The 16,731-nt window shown below is 41.4% G+C and overlaps 2 protein-coding genes across 2 annotated transcripts; both read left to right on the top strand.

The window, feature by feature from the left end:
• Positions 1-6,723: 6,723 nt before the first annotated feature.
• On the top strand, positions 6,724-7,980 carry LOC306932124 (keratin, type I cytoskeletal 50 kDa-like; the record flags this gene model as incomplete). Its single annotated transcript, XM_079513826.1, has 1 exon — positions 6,724-7,980. One exon carries the CDS (start codon positions 6,724-6,726, stop codon positions 7,978-7,980), a length of 1,257 nt encoding a protein of 418 aa, XP_079369952.1.
• A 5,225-nt stretch (positions 7,981-13,205) lies between these two features.
• LOC306932793 (26S proteasome non-ATPase regulatory subunit 8-like) lies at positions 13,206-14,012 on the top strand (the record flags this gene model as incomplete). Its single annotated transcript, XM_079514722.1, has 1 exon — positions 13,206-14,012. One exon carries the CDS (start codon positions 13,206-13,208, stop codon positions 14,010-14,012), a length of 807 nt encoding a protein of 268 aa, XP_079370848.1.
• Between the last annotated feature and the right edge of the window lie 2,719 nt (positions 14,013-16,731).

The raw sequence follows: 16,731 nt of genomic DNA, 5'->3' as shown, positions 1-16,731 counted from the left end.
TTATTACTCACTTCATTGCTTAGAACAGATCCCAATGTCCCTGCATGCCCCTGAGGAAGGCTCAAAATGTGTGTGTTGTGTGTTGTGTTGAAATGTCCTACTTTTTAAATTATTATTATTGTTGGCTATTATTGTGTTTAGGAAATATACCATCCTTTTCCTTTTTTTGTTCATTCTTTTTTTTTATATATATATATATATATATATATTTTAAACAATAACACATTTTAATCACACTTAGTTTTTGCACCACGGACACTTTCTCACTGGACGAATTTCAGGCGTACCCATCATAACGGTGCAGGCAATGGCAGAAGGAACCCTGCGGATGGGACATTTTGCTCAAAACAATTCACTCATTCATTCACTATATACCAAAATCTGTATATTCAGTGATTTCACTTCATTCAAATATCACTTATTTTTTCTTTTTTTTTGATAATCCTCCCTACTATAGAGTGTGCTGACCATATAAGGAGTTCCTCCCTGTCCCCAGTGAGCCCCTGGGGTCAAAAAACCCTAGTTTCAGTTTTGGTGGCGGGTGGCAAAGCCTTCATCCAATCAGGATGAGAGGGGCCTTCCAAATCACCCAAATCACTGAATGCTCCTTTAAAACAAATAATAATAATAATAACCCCAGTCCCAACCATAATATATATATTTTTTGAGTGGTGTAAACCACTCCTACAACTGGCTTTTGTGTTGAGTGGTGTAAACCACTCCTACAACTGGCTTTTGTGTGCATAAAAAAATGACCATGGTTGCTATGTTCAAAATAATTTCTGACGTAATTAAATCACACCCGGGTGAACTGGATGACCGTAGCAACCGTGGTCATTTTCTCTGCGCAAAAACAGCCAGTTGTGAAATCACATCCAGGTGTGATTTCATTACGTCAGATCAGAGCTGATCATGCTATATAAAACCTTACACCACTCAGTTCACACGGGTGTGATTTTTCTTCCTTTATTAGATATGTATGCAGTAGTCTGACAGAAATGTGGAGAGAGAGAGTTGGGGAGTGAGACGCAGCAAAGATCATCGGGTTGGGAGTTGACCCCGGGTCACATTGTCAGACTGCATCAGCAGTCTAGCTGCCTGGACCACTACGCAGTACAAAGGGCATACAGTAGGCCTACATAGATTACTGTACGCCCTTTCCCTGAACAAATATGTGCTGGTAACTGAAATGTATCATTGTAGCTGATACATGTGTGCATGCCATGTGTCCTGTCTAGTCACACCAAAAACATCAATGTGACCTATCTTTGAGAGGTGCTAGGCCGTCCTATATAGTGTAGATTTGTCACAAACATTAAGCCATTGACAATTAATGGAGAATGTACGTCATATGTGGACGAGCAAATCGTCTATTTTGTCCTAACACAAACATTAAATGCCATTGACAATGAATGGAGAATTCACGTCAGGTATTGTCATGCCAGAGCTCTGGCGTGAACACTGTTTGTGCCACGTTTAGCGCACTGCGGGGGCCACATATGTCCCCTGCTGTGACTATTGGCATGGCAGACCCCTGAGAAGTGCAGTTTATATCAAGTTTGTCCTAGAAAATGTTACAAAAATCGGCCACAGACATGCTGATAACTATCAGACCCCCTTTCCACCGGTTGGTTCCCAATTGGAACCGGTTCAGTTCTTTTTGGTTCTTAGTCCATGAGCCAGAGCTCCAAAATTAGTGGGAAAAACTAGACCTATATATGAAATTGTTTATAGGATCAATACAAGTAAATTAATACATGATAACCTTCCACAGTAGTAGCTTTTTCATATTTTCTATTATTTTGCATATTTTCCTACATAATGCCTCATTTGCATATTTAAAAATGTAAAATTTGGAATACAATAAATCATTGTCTTCGTGTAAGTAATCAACTGGGGAAGTTTCATGGTGATAACAATCTAAATAGTTTTGCCCACTCAATTCATAATTGACGTTCCAATTTTGGAGCTCTGGCTCATGGACTAAGAAGTAATAATAAGTAATAATACATTATAAGTGAGTAATAATAATAATAATACATTATTTATAAGGCGCCTTTCAGGGCACTCAAGGTCGCCGTACAGCAAGTTAAAAACAGTTGACACAAAACACAGTTAAAAGCAAAAGCAAACAATAACATATAGCTTGCAGCAGAAAACACAGATCAATCATAGGCCTGCCTAAACAGGTGGGTTTTGAGGTGGGTTTGAAATGAGGTGATTTTGGAGCTCTGGCTCATGGACTAAGAACCTGAGGCCCCTTCACCCATTGGGTGAAGGGGCCTCAGTGTCCACTGTAGAGGAGAGGTAGGCGGCTGTTGTGTAAACTGCAAAGTCCACTCACTATCCAACACAAATACAGTGTTTTTGCTATATTGACAATATATTATATATACTGGATTTGTTTTTCTGGATTTGTTTTTTATTCCAGTAAAAAAAAATCCAGTACATTTTTATGAAAGCATGCACACATATTTTACCATTCACTATACAGGGACCTCTTCTGGACGCAGATCTCTCCCCTCAAACTCAACCCTGTGGTAAAGCTGACCTGGAGGACAACAACATCTGCACTGCAGATGCCATGTTTGTCTTGTCATGCCCTGTATTTGTTGTTACTGGCAGAGCTGTGTAACATTTATTTGCCTCTTCTCTTGGCCAGTGCGCACTTGTAAAAGAGACCATGGTCTCAATGTTATTTTACTGGTTAAATAAAGGTTAAATAAATAAAAAACATAGTGATTCATTTATTCAAAGGAGAATCATTTTGGACTTCTGGTTCATTATCTATTAGTTTGCACTGAAAAGGCATTGGAAGGTTAACCCTTACCCCTTAAAAGATTTAAGCATCCAAAAGCATTTTGGTAATGTTTACTTGATAGTTGATTCCATAAGTTATAAACATCAGTGTGATGATAATAATATACGGCCATACTGCCATATTATTTCAACACGAATAAAAGTAGAAAAACAACTTAACGGTGTACACGATTACTGTACCTCAATTATTTTGAGAGCTTAAAAAATAATAATCTTAGGCATGACGTTAAAGGGGGTAGAATGTAGTACATCCTGTCCTAGTGCTGCCCCCTAGTGTGGTGTTCTGTACCTAGCAGGCCGTGAACAGATGGGGTGAGAAGATGGCTGTCCAGGGGTTAGAAGCCCAGGTAGTCTTCATGGTATGGGTGGTTCTTCCAGACCCGGTGTAGCAGGGCCGCCCACAAACGTCACAGAATCTTTTAGACTGACTGTCAGGGTGCAGTCTTTGGTCAACAGGAGCAGGAAGAGTCGAGGCAGAGGGGAGGGAGGGAGACAGGGCAGAAAGGAGCGGTCATCATGTGCATGCCTTCTGTATGTGCGTCTTCTGTTTTTGCTCAAATGTGGAGCTTCACTTTCAGTATGACATCAGTATGAGATAGTACTCACTGTGATATCAACTCTAAATATGTCTTTCTCTGGAATCAGCCCTGGAATAGCCAAACGAGAATGCAGTTATTTTCAGAATATTTAAACATCCCGTTCTCCTGTCATGTAGCCACAGTTTCTGTATGGATTGTGTGCTGGAATGGAAGAAAGAAATGTCCCGTTTGTAAGAAAATATCTTTAAATGTCGATCTGACCATTATCTTGGCTCTGCAGAACCTGTGCGAGATCTTCATAAAGGAGAAACGTTGGAAAATGGATCCCAGGGAGGCAGCCGTGGAATCTCTGGCCATCTTGCAGGAGAAACTGAAGGCCTTTAATGAAGTTAATTCTTCAATATAGCATTTATTGATTTGATTTATAAAATAAATAAATAAAATGGTTGAAAAATGGAGATACAGTAGCTGGTTTCTGCCCGACAGCAACGATATTGTTTCCACAATATAGTTGAACAATAATCTGTAGATTGAAAATATACAAACTATAGGATGCCAGGTCAACAAATGCACCTGGAATCTGTTTGAAAACCCTGCTATATAAATTACATTTAAACCATTTGCATAAGACTGCAACAGTCTAGGTATGTCAACCAGTAAGACGCCCTGAGGTTGCGTGCACACATCCGTGTTGGCGCTTTGGCATTCAAATATGGAATGAATTCTGTACTGGCCATATATGGAGCGTGTCTTGAGTGTACAGGGTTTGATGAGGTCAGATCAACATATGGAATATTCAGAACAGATCAGCTCCATATATGGAGATCTAAGGGTGGTAGCAGGGGCAGTGTCTTGAGTGTATACAGGGTTTGATGAGGTCAGATCAACATATCAGAACAGGTCAGCTCCATATATGGAGATCTAAGGGTGGCAGCGGGTGCATATATGGTGGCGTGACATGTCATATGAGACATGAGGGACTGACGGCCATTATATGATTGCGTGACGGAGCGACAGACGGGGTTTTTCAGGTTTTCAGTAATCTGCGACCTATGGTCGCAATAAGCATCTTAAATGAGTGCACAGTGCACACACTCATTGAAATAATAATTATGTCAATAACAATAATAGCTCATGTATGGAAAAGATACATTAAGGAAAATGTAAAGAACAATTTAAGGAGAGAGAGCCAGAGAATGAGTATGGTGACATTGTAGATCGGCTATTTTCAGCATGCAAACAAGTGTAAAATCAGCCATTGATTGATATTTTGTTGACTAAAACTAGACTAAAACTAAATAAAATGTTATACAAAATACTATGACTAAAACTGGGCCTAAATAAATAATTTCTGTTAAAAACAACACTGGGTTAAAGAAAGGAAAAGAAAGAAGTGTAATGAAGGTCGGTTGACCTGAACCTAACACTGAGCATAAGACTGGAATGCTGCTCAGTCCAGCGTTGGTGACGGGGTGTCTGGACTCTGGATGGGTGACATTTGGAAGATTAGACTTTCACTTGTATTTAAATGGTTGAATGAAGTTCCACTTATACCGGTACTTAATCTGTATATCTGGTCAAGAGGAATCTCCTAAAAGGCAGAGAATACTAAGAGTAAGAGCCACCCGAGAACTATACCGTCCATAGCTTAGGGTCAACGACCCGAGTACAGCATCTTGCAATGGGTCTGGTCCACAAGATTCGATACTCCACCAAGATACCCATGTACCTTAATGTTAAGAGCGTCTGCTAAATGTCTAAATTGTAAATTGTTAACGAAGTCCACACCCACAACACCAGAGGGAGTGCAACGAACCATGTACAACCCAGATTCGGCACAAACAAGGGACTAAATTATTTTCGCTCCTATGCCACCAAAATGTGGAACGCCCTACCAACAGTCATTAAGACATGCAAATCCCTTGACTCCTTCAAAACCGCTCTCAAAGGGCACCTACGGACGGCTGCAATTCGAAACTGGCCCCCGTAAAAATCTGAATCCCCCAACTGTATATGTCTCTTTTCCCTTTTTACCTCTATGATGAATTCCTGTTCTGTTCTTTGACTATATAGAAGTGTCTATTTGTACGTCTCTAAATGTTTTGATGAATTGAACATGGTGGACCCTCTTGTAAACAAGTGTAATGCTTAATTCGGTCGTCCACTCACAGTTAACAGTCTTTGTATTGAGTTTGTGCTTAAAATGTACTGTAATTCTGCAAACTGTTAATAAATATTTCAATCAATCAATCAATCAATCATATCCCTAGGCCACGCTGTTTCCAAAAAACGAAAAGTGGGTTGGGATGCATGTTTGGGTCGTGGACCAATTTTTATGAGTCACAACTACTAGGCCTCTCTATAGTGTGTGTGTGTGTGTGTGTGTGTGTGTGTGTGTGTGTGTGTGTGTGTGTGTGTGTGTGTGTGTGTGTGTGTGTGTGTGTGTGTGTGTGTGTGTGTGTGTGTGTGTGTGTGTGTGTGTACAAAGCATTAAAAGAAAACTAAACGAAATCACAAAATCACAACTTTTTATCAATTACATGAATTCCAACATATTTCAAAAGTATTTCATAAATAAAATAATTTCCATACGCCTACAAAAAATGTTTTAGTAGTAGTGAAAATAGCGGATCTACAAGCTCACAACGTGTAACAAAGTGACGCATTGTGAGCTTGTAGATCTGCTATTTTCACTAGCTTGGGTCCCGGGCAAAAGTCTAATTTCTCTTTTGGGTCTTGCTCTTAAACGTTTGGGCGCCACTGCCCTATAGGCCAGTGGTTCTCAACATTTTCAGGCCGTGACCCCCCAAAAAATCATTTGGGACACCCTCACACCGACAAGCACGTTAGTTTCTCAGTTTAGTTTGACTCAGTTCCACAGATTAATTTTCTTTTTACCTCATTCTTATATGATTTGACAATTTGGCCAGTTTTTATAGTAGGCCTATAGTTTGTTGATTATTTTTGATGCAGTCATGGTCTTTTTTAATTTAATTTCATTTATTGTTTTGTTTCTTTCTCATTTTTTAGGTTTTAGGTTTAGGTCTTAAAAGTCCTTAAATTGTCACTTTACTGTCATCTGGGGACCCCTCCAAAATCATGTGACCCACAGGTTGAGAACAACATGCCCTAGGCAACAAGAATGACCACTAATCTAATGGACCTCATCAGATAATGACAATTACCTGCTGGACCTGGGCTAATTAACAAAAACCTGTTATTTGGTATTCTGAATGTCCCGACACCCTACCCGCCCCTCCCTCATTTCGCTCTATAAAAGGTATTGGTGTGAAACCACTGCTTCACTCAGCCCTCTCCTCTTCATCCAGAGAACAGCCATCAACCTGCTGAACTTCATGCAACCATGTCCTCTCTCTTTGTGACCTCTCCCATGATGATGTGCTCTCCTCTGCCCACCTGCGGTCGTGTTGGCTCCTGCATGAGAGCCAGCAGCATATATGGCGGAGCAGGAGGTTCTGGCGTCCGCATCTCCCAGGCCACCATACTCCGCACTACAACCGGCTGTGTTGCATCTGACTTCAACCTGTCTGACGCCATTGACATCAACGACAACAAGAAGGCCACCATGCAGAACCTCAACGACCGCCTGGCCTCCTACCTGGAGAAGGTGAGCAATCTGGAGAAGGCCAACGTTGACCTGGAGCTGAAGATTAGACAGTTCGTGGAGCAGAGGGCCACGCCTGAGATGCACGACTGCACCACCTCCAAAGTCATCATCCGCCAACTTCAGGACCAGATTTCCAATGCAGTCTGTGGCAACGCTGCAATCTGCCTGGCGATTGACAATGCAAAGCTGGCTTCAGGTGACTTCAAAGTCAAGTATGAGAATGAGATATCCATGCATCAGTGTGTGGAGGCAGACATCACCGGTCTGAGGAGGGTTCTGGATGAGCTAACTGTGGGAAGATCCAACTTGGAGCTGCACGTTGAGGGTCTGTGGGAGGAGCTGAGGAGGCTGAGGAGGAACCATGAGGAGGAGCTGTTGATGCTCCGTTCTAAGGTGGGGTGCCGGGTGAACGTGCAGGTTGATGCTCCTCCTCAGGAGGACCTGGCCACAGTCATGGAAGGAATCAGAGAACACTACGAGAAGGTCACCGCCCAGAACCGCATAGAGATGGAGGCATGGTTCCTGGCTAAGACCACCGAGCTGAACCAGGAAGTCGCTGAAAGAACTTTGATCCTCGATTCGTCAAAGAGTGTGATCATCGAGGTCAGACAGACACTGCGCAGTCTGGAGATCGAACTCCAAGCCGAGCTCAGTAAGAAAGCATCTCTGGAAGGCACCCTGGGTGAGACCCAGAGTGGATATGCCAACCTGCTGGCAGGTTACCAGAGACAGGTGGGTATCCTGGAGGAACAGCTAACCCTGCTCAGAGCTGACATGGAGCACCAGGCACAGGAGTACCAGATGCTCCTGAACGTGAGGACCAAACTGGAGATGGAGATTTCTGAGTACAGGAGACTGCTGGATGGAGACGCTGACAGTACCACCATAAGGAAGATCACCAAGGTGGTGACCATCATACAGGAGGTGGACGCATATGGAAACGTAATCTCCAGCGACCGCCAGACCGAAACCAACACTGTGGTCATAGACTGATGTGTCTTCACTGCGTGTCCCACCGTCTCTGCATCGTGTGAGAGTCCATTGGAAGTCTGATATACTTAATTGTGTGTAAGCCTGATTCTATACTATGGTATGCTATGCTATGATAACTGTGATGAGAATCCAAATCTTTGTTGGAAGTAGAATTACTGAAGAAAATAATGATATTGTAACCTGTCATGGACTGACTATGTGGTGCCTTGCTTCTCACTCACTCACTCACTCACTCACTCACTCACTCACTCACTCACTCACTCACTCACTCACTCACTCACTCACTCCATAAAATAATCACACCCGTGTGAAGTGAGGGGTGCTCTTATCATCATACGTCATAATACATCATCTCATTCCAGCCAATGAGAATTTGCGTCCTCATCTTCATCTTCAATGTTTGTGTTTACACACTAAAAGCTGGACCCTCAAAAATAAGTTTTAAGTAACCAGAATTCTGTCATTTAAATGTGTCATTGTATATTGTATTACTTGTCTGGATTGAGTACAAAAAGAAAAATGTCACAACTGCAATAAAAAAGTTGTCAAAGGGAGTTATAGTGTGCGGCTATATTCTTTAATCTCAGTTCACCTAGATGCCAGCATGTCTTTAAGGTTGGATGTAATACTACTAGTACTATGTACTACTATTATTTTATCCTGGATTGAGTACCAGCCATGCAGTTAGTGATACAGTATGTTACAGTAACATATTAATTACTCCATATTCCATAATACAGAGAGTTCATTAAGATGTTGTGAAAAGTGCAGTGCTGCTTCATGTTGACAACATGATCAATGAATAGTTGGGTATTTCATCCATAAAATAGCAAATCGACATGCTCACAATATCGTTGTGAGCTTATACTTCTGCTCTTTTTGGAAGAAATTTGGTATGGAGGGAAAAGCATTAAGCTACTTGTAGCTGAAATTAAACTACATTTTGTTGTAGCTTGCTGGTAGTTCAATTACATTCATATTTTGTGTACAGCGTCATATAGTTCAACTACTTTGTAGGTAATTTTGTTTTGTTTAACAACTCAAGTTACAATTGTGGGCAATAACATGAAATTAATATATAATTAGTAAATGGAAAATGGTGCATGTATATACTGTAGCGCCTTTATCCAAGGCGCTTTACATAGATTGTGCATTCAATTCACCCATTCATACACCGATGGCAGAGGAAACCATGCAAGGCACCAACCTGCACATTGGGAGCAATTAGGGGTACAGCGTCTTGCTCAAGGACACTTCGACATTAACTCTGAGGGAGCCCGAAATCGAACTATAGGACCCACGCGGTTCCCATCCGGCTGTTCTACCAGCCACTCTACCCCTGAGCAACTGCCACCCCCAGTAGTATATAAAAAGTATAGAGCCATATACTAGTAGTATATGAACTATATAGTACTAGGGCTTAAAATGGCTAAGAAAGTGGTTAAGAATTCATAGGGGGCTGATGGAATGCTTTACACTTCTGATACCAAATTGTTACAGAAGATGTAATAATTCACAGTATAGTTATCAATGTTGAGTAGAAAACAGTTAGGCCTAATGCACAATAACAAATTAACTATTGATACCGGTAGTTATATTTGTCAGAATAAACTTATAGTAGCCTACTCAAAAGTATGTGAAATGTATTACATTCTGGAAATGGTCACTATGCTCTATGCGGGTATAAATATCCTAAAATGCAATGTGGTGTTGCTATGACAACAACATCCTACACAAACCTCTGGCATAACATCAGTTACTCTTCTAAACAATATTATATGGCCCTATATGTATTAAATTCAACACATCTAGAATGTAGTTATTTACTCGCCATAAGCTATCATTACATGGATGTAGAATTACTTTCTTATAAGTTGGGACTTCATAGATGACAGACCTCATAGACAATATAGACATTAACTAGTACATTGAAACAACTGGCCTGTTGGTAAAGGTCCCTGCGTGGATAAGCTGTTTTGACTTTGATTTCATAAAGATTCAAGATGTTTTATTTGTGTTAGAATTGCATTAATATAAAAGTGACCCCATGCGGTTAAAGATTGAAGATGTTTTATTTGTTACTGATTTATATATAGGTACAAGAACAAAAAGGTTGTATTGTTGGGACTTGTCCCGCAGACCATGCAACATAATGGAGAAAATACACAAGGAAATATAATAGAATTGCATTAATCCCGCTTATCCCTGTAGTCAGCTCTATGCCCTCTGTTACACACACTATTAAAATTTGGACACAATTCAGGAGACCTTTCGGTCTCAAAAGTCCATCTTATCTAACTCCAATATACCGTAATCATTTGTTCGAGCCCTCATGTTCAGATCCTGTCTTCCGGAATTGGTTTGACAAGGGGATCAGAACTATTAAAGATCTGTACAGTAACGGGACTATGGCACTTAACAGAGGAATTCCGTTTGCCTGGCTCTCATCTATTTCGCTACTTTCAGATCAGACACTTTGTACAAAGACAATTCCCAAACTTTCCAAACCTACCCAACCATTCTGCAGTGGACTCTTTACTTTCTTTGAACCATAATATAAAGGGTTTAATTTCAACAATATATAATGAACTTAACTCAATAAACCCAGAAACTCTTAACCATCTTAGGGCAGCATGGGAGCAGGACCTGGGGTTAGAATTGCCTGACCCGACATGGAAGACAGCTTTGAGACTGGTTCACAGTTCCTCAATCTGTGCTAGACATAGTCTTAGATTTCATTACACAAACGCAAGACTAGCACAGATATTTCCAGATATTAGTGATGCATGTAACCGATGTAGACAACTCGCTGCTGGCCTGTCACATATGTTTTGGTCATGCCCCAGGTTGGTGGACTTTTGGACAGATATATTTAAATCTTATTCTGATATATTGGGTGTATCCATCCTACCAAACCCGCTAACAGCCTTGTTTGGTATTCCCCCAGGGACCAATATTCCTTTATACCTTAAGAGAATAATCTCCTTTACTTCTCTTTTAGCCCGACGCCTTATACTCCTCAAATGGAAACATGTTTCTCCACCTACACACAACGGATGGATAAAAGACGCACTATTCTATCTTAAGCTGGAAAAGATTAGATTCTCACTTAATGGTTCCATGACAACTTTCCAGCAAACATGGACGCCCTTTGTGGACCATGTAAGAACCCTGACGGTAATCCCAGAGATGAGCGATATTTGAACTAATAGAAAATGGTGAATGCATAGGCCTATGCGTTGTACGTGCGTTGTGTAAACCGGTGGCTGTGCGCACATGCCACGGTATGAGATTGTACAGTACGGTACGGTGCCGGTATTGAAAACATATACCTCTGTATTCCACGGTATTTATATTAAAAAAAAAAGAAGAAAAAAAAAAAGATTGCCCCCCCCCCCCACCTATGTCTAGTGACTACCCCCACCTCCTTATAAGCCCTTCTTTGTTCCCCAACCAGTAGGCCTACATATCTTATTTTTTTATTTTTACCTTTTATGATAATTTGAATTTTGTTATTTGTCATGTCATGATTATGAATTGATTACCCAGGACCGAATGGAAACAAGACTGCAAGGACTTTTTTCAGTGATCCCTTTGGACATGTGTTTGACTGCACCCTATACTGATTACATTTCTGCCAATAAAATATTCAATCAATGAATCAATAGCTATTCCCCACTGTATTTCACTGTACTATGGCTCCCCCTAATGGCCGTTTTGTACCCTGCACGCTGGATAAGAGTGCAATCTGCGCATGCTCACAACTGCGTGCCTCTGTGTTGACAGTTCACACTTTTAGTTTAGTACATGTGGAAATATGGAATATACAATTGGATCTGGGTGTCTTTCAGCAACACTAACTCAAAGGTAGGAAGCAACTTTTCAATCTACTGCAGCTGTGTGGTGAAAATAAATGTTTTGCCTTAGTCTGGGAGTGGAGTTGCACTGCATGCACACAGCATGCGCCGCCCACCAACGCTGTATTAAAATACCGTAAGCTCGGAAATCTCACGGTATCAACACCGTGGCTGTTCCTGTCGCGGTATTACCAAAATTCGGTAAACCGCGGCATGCCTAGCGCACACACAGGTGGTCCCCCTCCCCTCTTTTCCTCCTTTCTTCTCTCTCTCTTTTTCTTGGAAGGTCCACCTCTTCCTTGTAGCATGTTGCAGCTGTGATTTGAGACACGATTGAATCAGGTCTTTGCCCGCCTCACTAGTGAACATGGGCTCGAGCTTGTCGGTGGCAAATTTGTAGAGGTGTTTCACTGGCCACTAGCAAGTGAACCTGGGTTCCTGTCAGAGTGGCGAGCTGTTTGACCTTGTTTATTATGCCATGTTTACGCTTGCTGAAGATTTTGCGTCGCTTTAACGTGTTCTCAATGAATTCCATTTCTATCTTTACACGGCCGCGTGTCTTCTTGGGTTTGTGCAGTGGGACGGCTGCACCCTCCTTCTGCTGCCCTGCCTCACGCTTCACCCCTCCTCTCATCCTCTTGCTGCTGTCTCCAGTTGAATCCATGGAGTCATATTCATCTGCTGTACAGGTGGAATCATTTCCTGAGTCGCTGCATGAAGGCTTTCTATCTCTAAGTTGGTACATCTTGACTGTGTACAGTTCAGTTAATATGAAATGCACAATGATGATGTTGCAGCGCAACAGGCAAGCAGGTAGTAAACAATCCACGTGGCGGAGGCGGAATCCGCCTGGTGACGTCACTAGTGGAGTGGCACCCCTGCGACCGAAACCTTAGTACTTATGTACAACACTACTTGAAATCACAATGCCAAATTACTAGTAGAGACTTATAACTCAACTCGATTGAAATAGACGCTTGTTTAACAATCACATATCTGGCGGAGTAAGGTTATAACTACCTACCTACCTGCCCACCACAACGCAACGAGGACAGCGGATGATAGTAGCCTATTATTTAGTAGGCTATTAGTATTAACACTTAATGCCAAATTCAGTGCACAAAGGGGCACCTGTGCAAATCAGCATTTTGGCATGATGGCAACACTTTGTGTTTGTGTGATGTCAGACCATAGCTTTGGTCAGTATATATAAGATGCATATAATGTTTTCAATTCATTTCATTGCATAGAAGGTAGGCAGAGAAAAAGTATGCAATGGTCTCTACCAGAGCACAGAGGAGGAGACAAGGGACAACACAGGCGACAATGTGTTCAGAAGAGAAGAGAGTTACAGAAGTCAGTATAAGCATGCTATTGAAGGAGGCAGAAGGGTTGTATGGATCACTGCAAACGGAATGGAGGAAGGAAGAACCCAACCTGAGCATATGTGGAGAGCTTTTAAGTAAACTTAAGATTTCCTTAGTGAAATTAGATTTTCTGCCTACTACCGGGACCGATTGCACTGAGAAGCAGCTCCTCCTAGCCAATGGCGTTCTGGAGATCGGAGCGTTGTGGAGCATCCTCAAGAAGGACATCCCTTCATTTAAGAGATATGTGGACCAGCTCAAAAACTACTACTTTGATTACCAAGATAAGCTGCCCAAATCGGCCTATATGCACCAGCTGCTGGGCCTGAACCTCCTCTTCCTGCTGTCACAGAACCATCTGTCTGAGTTCCACACAGAGCTCGAGAGGCTGAGTGCAGCAGCCATCACCACCAATGACTACATCAGACACCCGGTGTCTTTAGAGCAGCATCTGATGGAGGGGAGCTACAACAAGGTGTTTCTCGCCAAAGGCAATGTCCCTGCTGACACAGTAAAGTATACTACGTTCTTCATGGATATTCTGCTGGACACGACTCGCGACGCCATTGCTGCTGGCATGGAGAAGGCATATGAGCAGATCCAGTTTGACGAAGCCATGCAAGTGCTGTTCTTCGACTCTCCAGAGAAGATGAGCGAGTACGCCAGGAATAGAGGTTGGACCCAGCGCCCAGATGGTTATTACTCCTATACCACTCAGCAGCAGAGAACAGAGAAGGTGACCACTGCCTCCAAAGAGATGGCACAGCAGGTCATGGCATATGCACGAGAGCTGGAAATGATTGTGTAATCCATCCATCCGTCCTTCCATCCATCCGTCTTTAACCGCTTATTATCTGGAGTCGGTCGCAGGGGCAACAGTTCCAGCAGAGAGTCGCAGACTTCCTTTTCCCCCTCCCATTATCAGGGGAATTAAGCTAAAAAAATAAATTACAAAAATTGTTATGTGGCCCATACATAGAAGCACCAAATAAATCGATCTCACACCATCTCACCCCCAGCCAAGTCTATGTACTTTAAAGTTTGTTTAGAGCACTTAAACAATCATTAAGGAAATTACCCATGCTATAATTATAATAATTCTGACATTTTGGCTGATTGGGCTAAAGTATAACTTTTATTTGTAGTAAATAGTATATTAAAGGATTTGGCCAGAATCCAGTAAAATGTATTAACAACAACTTTAAATGCCGAATTAGGCTTGTAAACACTCTTATAAATGTGTTTTTTTTACTTTTAAAAGTCCATGATTATCTATAGATCTGTTGTTAAAATATTTATATAACCATAAATCAAGCCCTCTAACCATCTTGTTAAAGCAAATACCGTATGCACATAGTTTAGTCATAATTGTCTTTTGAATAATTTAATTTAATTTGAATTGAATTCAATGAAATCCTTCATAGAGAAATATTTAGCAAATTAAAATGTTCACAACATTTTTACCATGAACTTGATTGTGACTTTGACATTTGACCTTTTCAATTCAGAAGTCAATCATCTCAAGATCAACCTGCTTATCTCACCACGTTCCATGAAGTTCTGCCCATCCGTATATAAGGATATGTCATATACGTAGGCTATATGATATACGTAGGCTATATACAGTAGATGTATGGTAAAAATCACACCCGTGTGAACTGAGTGGTGTAAGGTATTATATAGCCTGATCAGCTGTGGTCTGACGTAATGTCTGATGTAATGAAATCACACCCGTGTGAACTGAGTGACCATAGCAACCATGCTCATTTTTTTGGTACGAACAAACACGTGGACACGTGGACACGTAAACTAACAAAGCCAGTTGTTGGAGTGGTTTACACCACTCAAAAATCACACCTGTGTGAAGTGAGGGGCGCTCTTATCATCATACATCATCTCATACTGGCCAATCAGAATGCCTGTTTCCTGTGGTTAGCTGATTTGCTTGTTTAAATATGACGTGAAGTTTCTTCAATGTCAATGGCGTTTTGATGTTTAATTTACGTCATATTTAGTGGAATTTTGACCTAATTTCCCCGTTCATTGTCAATGGCAAATCTTGAGACGTGTGGGGACAAGATTTAGCGGACATTTTACCTGAATTCCCCTTTCATTGTCAATGGCAAATCTTGAGACGTGTCAGGACAAAAGCTGTATAGGACTATAGGAGGGTCTAGTGCCTAGCTCCCCTCAAAAAATGGTTATTATTGACTGAATGTTGAATGTAAAAACTAGTATGGTAGACTTTGCTTTTGTAACTCCCATTCTTATTTTGTATTACCATACTCCAACCAATATTGCACACACTGGATTTGATTTTCATTCCAGTAAAAAATATAAATCCAGTACATTTTTATGAAAGAATGCACACACATTTGCACACACATTTTACCATTCACTATACAGGAATATATATATATATAGATTCAAGCATCCAAAAGCATTTTGGTAATGTTTACTTGATAGTTGAAGTTATAAACATCAGTGTGATGATAATAATATACGGCCATATACTGCCATATTATTTCAACACGAATAAAAGTAGAAAAACAACTTAACGGTGTACACGATTACTGTACCTCAATTATTTTGACAGCTTAAAAAATAATAATCTTAGGCACGTTAAAGGGGGTAGAATGTAGTACATCCTGTCCTAGTGCTGCCCTAGTGTGGCGTTCTGTACCTAGCAGGCCGTGAACAGATGGGGTGAGAAGATGGCTGTCCAGGGGTTAGAAGCCCAGGTAGTCTTCATGGTATGGGTGGCTCTTCCAGACCCGGTGTAGCAGGGCCGCCCACAAACGTCACAGAATCAGTCAGGGTGCAATATTTGGTCAACAGGAGCAGGAAGAGTCGAGGCAGAGGGGAGGGAGGGAGACAGGGCAGAAAGGAGCGGTCATCATTTTTGCTCAAATATGGAGCTCCATGTTGACTTCAGTATGACATCAGTATGAGATAGCACTCACTGTGATATCAACTCTAAATATGTCTTTCTCTAGAATAGCCAAATGAGAATGCAGTTATTTTTAGAATTGCAAAATGTCACTGTCAGCTGTGTGAGAATCTAACAAGTTCAGGATTCAAATTTGTACTTATGGTCATGGCTTGCCTGGTGTCTTTATCAGAAGAAGGTTTTTCCTGTCCTGTGTGCCGTGACATATTTAAACATCCCGTTCTCCTGTCATGTAGCCACAGTTTCTGTATGGACTGTGTGCTGGAATGGTGGAAACAAGATGGAGGAAAGAAATGTCCCGTTTGTAAGAAAATATCTTTAAATGTCGATCTGACCATTATCTTGGATCTGCAGAACCTGTGCGAGATCTTCATAAAGGAGAAACGTCGGAAAATGGATCCCAAGGAGGCAGCCGTGGAATCTCTGGCCATCTTGCAGGAGAAACTGAAGGCCTTTAATGAAGTTAAAACAAACTGTGACCGAGCAGCAGAACACATTAAGGCCCAGACCCAGAAAACAGAGAGGTGTATTAAGGAACAGTTCAAGAAGCTCCATCAGTTTCTACAAGAGGAAGAGG

The sequence above is a fragment of the Electrona antarctica genome, assembly GCF_951216825.1.
Source record: "Electrona antarctica genome assembly, chromosome: 11".
Taxonomy (NCBI): domain Eukaryota; kingdom Metazoa; phylum Chordata; class Actinopteri; order Myctophiformes; family Myctophidae; genus Electrona; species Electrona antarctica.
Note: the sequence above shows the minus strand (reverse complement) of the source record. Positions and strands in the feature narration are given on the sequence as shown.